At 51.3% G+C, this 7,748-nt stretch overlaps 1 protein-coding gene across 4 annotated transcripts; it reads right to left on the minus strand.

The window, feature by feature from the left end:
• Positions 1–1,010: 1,010 nt before the first annotated feature.
• LOC123345977 (zinc finger protein 436-like) lies at positions 1,011–5,506 on the minus strand. Of its 4 annotated transcripts, none has more exons than XM_044983119.1 (3): positions 5,331–5,506; positions 3,058–3,179; positions 1,011–2,766 (listed from the first exon to the last, which is right to left on the minus strand). In XM_044983119.1, the coding sequence occupies exon 3, from the start codon at positions 2,695–2,697 to the stop codon at positions 1,693–1,695; it is 1,005 nt and encodes a 334-aa protein (XP_044839054.1). In that variant the 5' UTR covers positions 2,698–2,766; positions 3,058–3,179; positions 5,331–5,506; the 3' UTR covers positions 1,011–1,692. The 4 variants fall into 4 exon arrangements, with proteins under 4 accessions (XP_044839054.1, XP_044839051.1, XP_044839050.1 ...); XM_044983116.1 differs by having other exon boundaries at positions 1,011–2,769; XM_044983115.1 differs by having other exon boundaries at positions 1,011–2,769; positions 3,014–3,179.
• Between the last annotated feature and the right edge of the window lie 2,242 nt (positions 5,507–7,748).

Raw genomic sequence — 7,748 nt, forward strand, 5'->3', positions numbered from 1 at the left:
TCTAGCCCAAATAGACAGAACCCTGTATGGACACAAAATTTGTATCTGTATCAGATCCACACTCCACAAACATGGTCTGTGGATATCCACAGATTTTCAGGGCTCTACATATAGAAATTGTAATTCAGCCATCCACAAAGAATGAGTCTGATATCCTTGAATTAAACATCAAGAAGTAGCAACATTAAGGCTTGATACTCAACGACCATCCCAGTGCATCTGCATTGTCAGAGATTACCTAATAGAATGTCACCTAATACATCATGAAACACTTCACTAGGATTTAACTCCAAGGCAGATTAACTCTGGTATTTAAACACTGACAACAGTTTAGGTCAGAAAGCAATGGTGAACCTCATGCCCAAAATCAAATTCTAGTGGCAATTTTAGGGAGCCAGAAAGGGATGGGCCCCAAGTGGGAATTTGTGAGGGAAGAGACACATCTGGGCTATGGGTGAGCTTAGAATGGGCCAGTACAAGAAGGCACATAGTTAGCATCTGGAGTGATCAACAAAGGGAATAATTTGAGCAAGGGATTGTGGCAGCTCAGTCTCTTTTTAAAAAGAGAATAGTAGATTAAGAATTGACATAATTAAGGAGCTCAGAATTCCTGAACATCTACAGACTGATTACGAACACACATACAGAGGGGAAACTGACTGGAAAGTGTGAGGTAGGTTAAAATGTCTGAAGGAGTCCAATTCTGCACCTCTTAGTAGGGAAGGATGATCCAGAGAGAAAAGAGCAATGCTGCAGCTGCTGCTGGGGAGAAGGAGACAGGCTGCTCCCCTCTGGACGTGTCTAGCCTCTTGGGATGGGGAGCCACATTAACTCCCAGTGACCTCTTCAGCTCACAGGTCACCTGATTTCTGCCAACAGTACCATGAATTCCCTGAACTGGATTACATTTGGGGTGGGGAAACAGAAGAAAGATTACAGCCTAGAGACAGTAAGAACCACAAGAACAAAGAAATGGAAATGATTTTTGGTTTAAACATTTTGTTAATCGCTATTTGTTCTACAGTGCATACAAAGTCCCCATGTATAACTGCTGGGCTAGCACAGCAATGTCTATTCCAGAAGAGAAAGGAAGGGAATGGTAGTAACTGAGCAGTCTGTTTAAGGTAGAAATGAGACTTTCCTGTTCTAACACCAGAGAGGGAGCTGGCCTCATTTGCCTTTGACCGAAACTAGTTAAATAGATGTGAATGTGCTGCTGCTGGAGAGAGGCCCTTGGTACACACAGTATGAAAGCTGTGCCACAGTCCTCTCCTGGGAGAGCCACTTCTAGCATCCCACTCAGTCCCGGTGGCCTCTACCATAGTGAGTCCAGTCTGGGTTAGTCCTGCTGGTGTTCTCATCCTACCTGGAAATGGCAAGAAACCTACAATCCGTTCCACACAGGCCAATAGTAAACATTTAACGACACACACACACTTATCCTACCAGCTACTTGCCCTCCCCAACACCAGCCCATCACTGACCAGCCCTAGTCCCAACCACTAAAACAACCAATTATCCCAAAAACCAGCACCCTCCCCTAACGATCCCTGCTAAAAAGCCATACCAGTACCCTCCCACTACTCACCACCCCACTAACCAGAAAGCAGATCCCACAAGCACACAGCTCCAATCTCCTCTAGCTACTGCCTCCTACTGCTATGATGGACTTTTCTTCCCTCCCCCAAACTCCTAACATGCTTGAGTGGGGTAGGGCCATAAAGGCAGGAAGGACACAGGGTTCTCTCCTGTGTGGGTTCTCTGATGCCTCTTGTGGTGGGAGCTGCGGCTGAAGCTTTTCCCACAGTAAATGCACTCATAAGGTTTCTCTCCCGTGTGGATCCGGTGGTGCTGGGTCAGGGTAGATTTGTCAGTGAAGCTTTTCCCGCAGTCAGAGCATGTGTAGGGTTTCTCTCCCGTGTGGATCCTCTGGTGTCTGATCAGGTTTGAACTGACATTGAAGCATTTCCCACAGTGAGTGCACTCATAGGGTTTCTCTCCTGTGTGGATCCTCATGTGTTTGACCAGGTCCGAGTTCTGGCTGAAGCTTTGCCAGCACTCGGCACACGTGATGGGGATCTCAATGGTCGAGGTTTTCTTCTTTGAGGTTTTAGTTTTTTTAACCTTCCCAATGGCAGTGCTGTCCCGCTGGGTGCATTTGTCCTGCTTCTTCCCTGGAGGACTCCTCAGGCGCCTCTTGTGATGGGAGCTGTGGCTGAAGCTCTTCCCGCAGTCAATGCATTTATAGGGCTTCTCACCCATGTGGACGCACTGGTGCTGGGTCTGGGTCGATTTGTCTGTGAAGCTTTTCCCACAGTCAGAACAGCTGTGGGGTCTCTCCCCAGTGTGGGTTCTCTGGTGACGGATAAGGTTTGAATTGATGCTGAAGCTTTTCCCGCAGTCAATGCATTTATAAGGTTTCTCCCCTGTGTGGATTCTCCGATGATTCGTAAGGTCTGAGCTCTGGGTGAAGCTTTTCCCACACTCGATGCAGATGTTGGGCCTTTCCCCTGCATATGTTCTCTGGCGGACGATAGTGTCTTTGCGTTTTCTCACGCCTCTCCCACGGTGGGTGGATTTACCCTCTCTTTCCTCTGAAGGGTTTTGCTGCTGTGCTTCTGACCTACCCTGACTCTTGAGGGATTTTCCCTGGTCTAGTTTCTGAGATACATTTCCTTTGGATCGTTTTGGAAACATCTCAGGCAGTTCCTCTCCAGCAAGACTTTGAAGATTCTCTTGCTTTGTTGTCACTCACAGTCCTGTCACCTGCTGGGAGAAGGAGAGAATCCAGACACGAGTCATGCTCCAAGCATGGGCAAAGGGAAACAGGAATAATCAGTTGACAAATTATTTTAGAACGGAGAGAGCTCTTTAACTTAACAAATCCAATGGCTGGATAGTGCAGGCAACTGAGCTCAAAATGGAATTAAGACACAATTTTTAACAACTTCCCAAAGGAGTGGTGGATTTTCCATCATTTAAAATTTTTAAACTAAATAAAAAGATTGGATACCTCTTTCTTAGAAGAGAAAAGAGAACTCTCTAGCTCAGCCACACCTTATTGGCCTCAATGCAGTAATCACTGGGTGATCTTCTCTGACCTATGCAATACAGCAGAGGTTCTCAACCAGGGATCTGGGGGCCCCTGGAAGGGTTGTGAGCAGGTATCAGGGTGTCCTCTAAAATAAAAGCAGAGAGCAGGGCCAGTGTTAGATTCACTGAGGCCCAAGGCAGAAAGCTGAAGTCCAAGCCCTGCTATGTGGGACTAAAGCCAAAGCCCAAGTAACTTAGCTTTGCAGGATCCCCTGTGGTGTGAGGCCCTGGGCAATTGCCCTGCTTGCTACCCCCTAATGCCAGGTCTGGCTTTTAATCTACTGGATATGCAGAAAAACAGTTGCTGTGGCACAGGTGGGCCGTGGAGTTTTTATAGCATGTTGGGGGGGACTCAGAAAGAAAGAGGTTGAGGACCTCTGTTCTAGGGGAGGTCAGACTATGCCTTCTGGAGTAGCCAGCTGAGCTCATAGTTGCCCTGGGTACCCTCTAACCCCTTAGGTTTTCTGTTATGACTGTCACTGATGTAATGTATTAATTTAGGGGCCAGTCATACAACTATTCACACTCATGGGAATAACTATTCACAGAAGCACACTCAAGGCCTCATTCCCCATAGCCTTGTACTTGAGAGTCATTTACACTGGTGCAGATTAAGTGCAAAGTGAGGGAAAACCACAACCATTTCAGATTAGCAGTCACTTCACTTCGCAGAGTGGAGGGTGAACGACACAAGATGCAAAGCAAGAGGATCCAGCCCTTAACTGCCAACTCCTTAGGGCAGGGGGACATCTTTATTTGTTTCTGCAAAGAACCCAGCCTGCTCATCTGTGAGCAAGACAAATGATCAAAAGAGCCATTTTATGGGATTCCCTTGACATTATCCTCAAGGGCAGGGACTAGGCCAGGGGTGGGCAAACTAAGGCCTGCGGGCTGGATCCAACCTGTCAGAGCTTTGGATCCGGCCCACGGGATTGCCACCCCTGCAGGCCCCATGTCCCTGTGGCCCCTGGGGGGGGCGGGGGGAAATGAGGGGCAGAAGGCTCCATGCCCTGCCCTTGCCTGCAGGTACCTTCCCCAAAGCTCCCACTGGCCACCGTTCCCAGCCAATGGGAGCTTTGGGGAAGGAGGCACCTGCAGCTGAGGGCAGCACACAGGGCCCTCTACTCCCCGCTCCCCCAGGGATGTGGTGCCACCTGCTTCTGGAAGCAGCACAGGGCCACAGCCAGGGGCGGCTCTACCTTTTTGGCCGCCCCAAGCAGTCATGCGCGGGAGGCGCCCCGGAACCGCGGGAGCAGCGGACCTCCCGCGGGCATGACTGCAGAGGGTCCGCTGGTTGCGTGGCTCGGCTGGACCTCCCACAGCTGCGGACAGTTTGCAGGTCCGGCGGCTCCGCTTGAGCTGCCGCAGTCATGCCTGCAGGAGGTCCAGCCGAGCCGCGGGACCAGCGAACCGTCCGCAGTCATGCCTGCGGCAGGTCCACCGGCCCAGCTTGCCGCCCCCCCAGGAAAGGGCCGCCCCACGCGCGTGCTTGCCACGCTGGGGTCTGGAGCCGGCCCTGGCCACAGCACACAGGGAGCCTGCCTTAGCCTCGCTGCATGCCGCTGCCACCCTGGAGCCACTCCAGGTAAGTGGCACCAGGCCAGAGCCCACACCCCTCATACACCCCTAACCCCCTGCCCTAAGCCCTCTACCACACTCCACACCCACTCCCACACTCCCTTCCACAACCCAACCTCCTGCCCTACATTCATGGCCCTACATGCAATTTCCCCACCCAGATGTGGCCCTTGAGCCAAAAAGTTTGCCCACCCCTGAACTAGGCAGAGGCTGCAACTGGCTTTTTCTCTCTCTGCTTCTCTGGGGGTTCTCTCTCTGCTTCTCAGGGGGGGGAACCCACCCAAGAAAGTCAATTATCAGGTGGCCTTTGCATTAGGTAACCGTCGCTATGAAGAAGAGTTTTGAAAAGGCAGCTTTACTAACTGATGTATCAGTGACCGCAGCACTTGGAGCAGGGCTAGGCAGGTTCGGGGCTCGGGACCTCCTCTTCCCAGTTCTCTCTCCTGCTGCCCCTTTCCGGGCTTTCCTTCCCCCGCTGCCCTCCCCTCTGGCTGGGTCCAGCCCAGGGGCATTTCCTCCCCCATCGCTGGCCTGGTTCCTGGCAGTGCAAACAGGAGCGAGCAGCGTTGGGAGTGAGGAGGGGCCATCTGAGCAGAGTCAGCGCGGCTCGCTTTGTTGCCCGGCCCCCGCACTTTCCCCAAGTTCTCTCTTGCAATTACCTGGAGTCTGCGGCTCAGGGGCTGGTGGCGATAGAGCCCGGGGGCTAGTTTCAGCCCGCAGAGGAAGTCCCCCTGGCTGGGCACAGAGGGGTGGTACGGAAGGGCTCCCCAGCACAGCGCCAGCGGCGGCTCAGTCCGGCTCACAATGGAGGCAGCAGCCCCAGCTCCTGACCCAGGAAGTTCAATCCCTTATATCCTGGTCAGAGGAAAGCCAGAGAGACTCGGAGAATCCCCCTCCCCCTTCCTTTGCAGTAACCAGAGGCCAGACTAGCCCTCTAATGACAACAGCTGCTGAGCACCGTGTTTAATGCACGTTTGAACTGCAAATGGCTTTTCAGGCTTAAGACCCCACCTGAGAAGGGATGCAGGGGGCAGCTCTTATCTTGGCTGCCCGCATATACTCGGATGTAACTGGAAACGGGGGCTGGAAGAGTTGTGATGGTGACATCAAGCCAGGGGGGAGGAGGAACTCCCAGGATATTCAGATAGGAGTAAAATGTATGGTGATGTGAAAATATCCCCCTGGCAAGCTGACATGCACACTGTGTAGCCTGAGCTCACTGCTAACACCAAGAACTCCTTGCATCCCTCCATTTCCCCCATGAGCTCCCTGCAGGTCACCCTTCCATCACCTTCTATTGGTAGGGTGACCAGATAGCAAGTGTGAAAAATTAAGACAGGAGTGGGGGGTAATAGGCAGGGGCGGCTCTAGTAATTTGGCCGCCCCAAGCAGGGCAGCATGCCGCAGGGGGCATGCTGCCGGTCCCGCGGGTGCGCTGGGAGGTGCCGCGCGGGTGCGGGTGTCCCGGAGGGCGTGCTGGGAGGGCAGCAGGCGGCTCCGGCGGACCTTCCACAGTCATGCCTGCGGGAGGTCCACCCGAGCCGCGGGACCAGCGAACCCTCCGCAGTTATACCTACGGGAGATCCGCTGGTCCCGTGCCTCCAGTGGACCTCCCGCAGGCATAACTGCGGAAGATCCGCCGGAGCCACCTGCCGCCCTGCCAGCAAAATGCTGCCCCAAGCGCACGCTTGGTGTGCTGGGGTCTGGAGCCAGCCCTGGTAATAGGCGACTATATAAGAAAAAGCCCTGAATAAGAGGACTGACCCTATAAAATCAGGACATCTGGTCACCATATTGGTAAGCCAGAGGGCTCAGCAGTAACCCAGTTCCAGTTTGCACCCCGGGGATCCTGATGTTGTAGTGATACTGGGAGACCAGGTCAATCCAGGACCACAGGCCAATTCACTTGTGTATTAATAGAGATCAAGGTATTTGTATAAGTATGGTTGGTGTTTAAAATTCATGAAAACTAATGGGACGTTACTTGTATTGTTTTCACCTCTTTGTTCCTGTTATAATGAAATAGCAAACATTTATATTGTGCATACCCCTGTAAGTAAACAACAAAGAAATCTTGTGGGATGCTAATGAAGGACTTCAACAGAAAAGCAAGTGGTCATTATGGTGATAACTGGTGGCCAATGACTCAAACTGCATTCCTCACTCACCATCATCAAAGGAAAAGCCCATGTGCGTAGAGACACCATCAGCTTGTTTTCCTTGAGAAGCTATATGTATGGATTCCAGGAATGATCCTGCATCTCTGGACTATATGGACTCTTACAGGGAAGGGTACCAGATACAAAGCCAAGATTCCCAGAGACTATCTGGGTACCCTGAAATACTTTTGGGAAACTGGCAGTTCATTACATTACTACTACCATTTGGACTTACAAACTGTGACTTTGCTGTACATATACACCTCTACCCCGATATAACGCTGTCCTCAGGAACCAAAAAATCTTATGTTATAGGTGAAACCGTGTTATATTGAACTTGTTTTGATCTGCCGGAGAGCGCACCCCCACTCCCCCCGGAGCACTGCATGACCACGTTATATCCGAATTTGTGTTATATCGGGTCACATTATAACAGGGTAGAGGTGTATTTTACCTGCTTTAACCTCTCAATAATTCTCATTTCCTTTTCTTAGCTAATAAACCTACAGCTAGGTTTCTATAGAATTGGGTGCCAGTGTTGTCTTTGGGGTGAGATGTGGAGAACCCATTGATCTGGGGTAAGTGGCTAGTCCCTTGAGACTGGAAGCGTTCTGGTGTGGTGTGATTTTTGGTTTATGTGACTATTATCATTAAGGCCACGTCTACACTACCCACCTGATCAGCGGGTAGTAATCAATCTATCGGGGATTGATTTATCATAAGATCACAAGTTGGATGAAGCTGAGGTACATGTGGCTGCTTAGTATGTCTTGGAGACTGAAGTGGATGCCTTGTGGAGTGTCTCTTCATGCCCAACACCTGCACACAGGCCATCTCTACACCTAGGTGATTCTCTGAGTGCTGCCTCCCAGCCTCCCATTGCAGAATCCCAGGCAAATCCAGCTGCAGTTTAGAGCT

This window comes from Mauremys mutica, chromosome 12 (genome assembly GCF_020497125.1).
Source record: "Mauremys mutica isolate MM-2020 ecotype Southern chromosome 12, ASM2049712v1, whole genome shotgun sequence".
Lineage (NCBI taxonomy): Eukaryota > Metazoa > Chordata > Testudines > Geoemydidae > Mauremys > Mauremys mutica.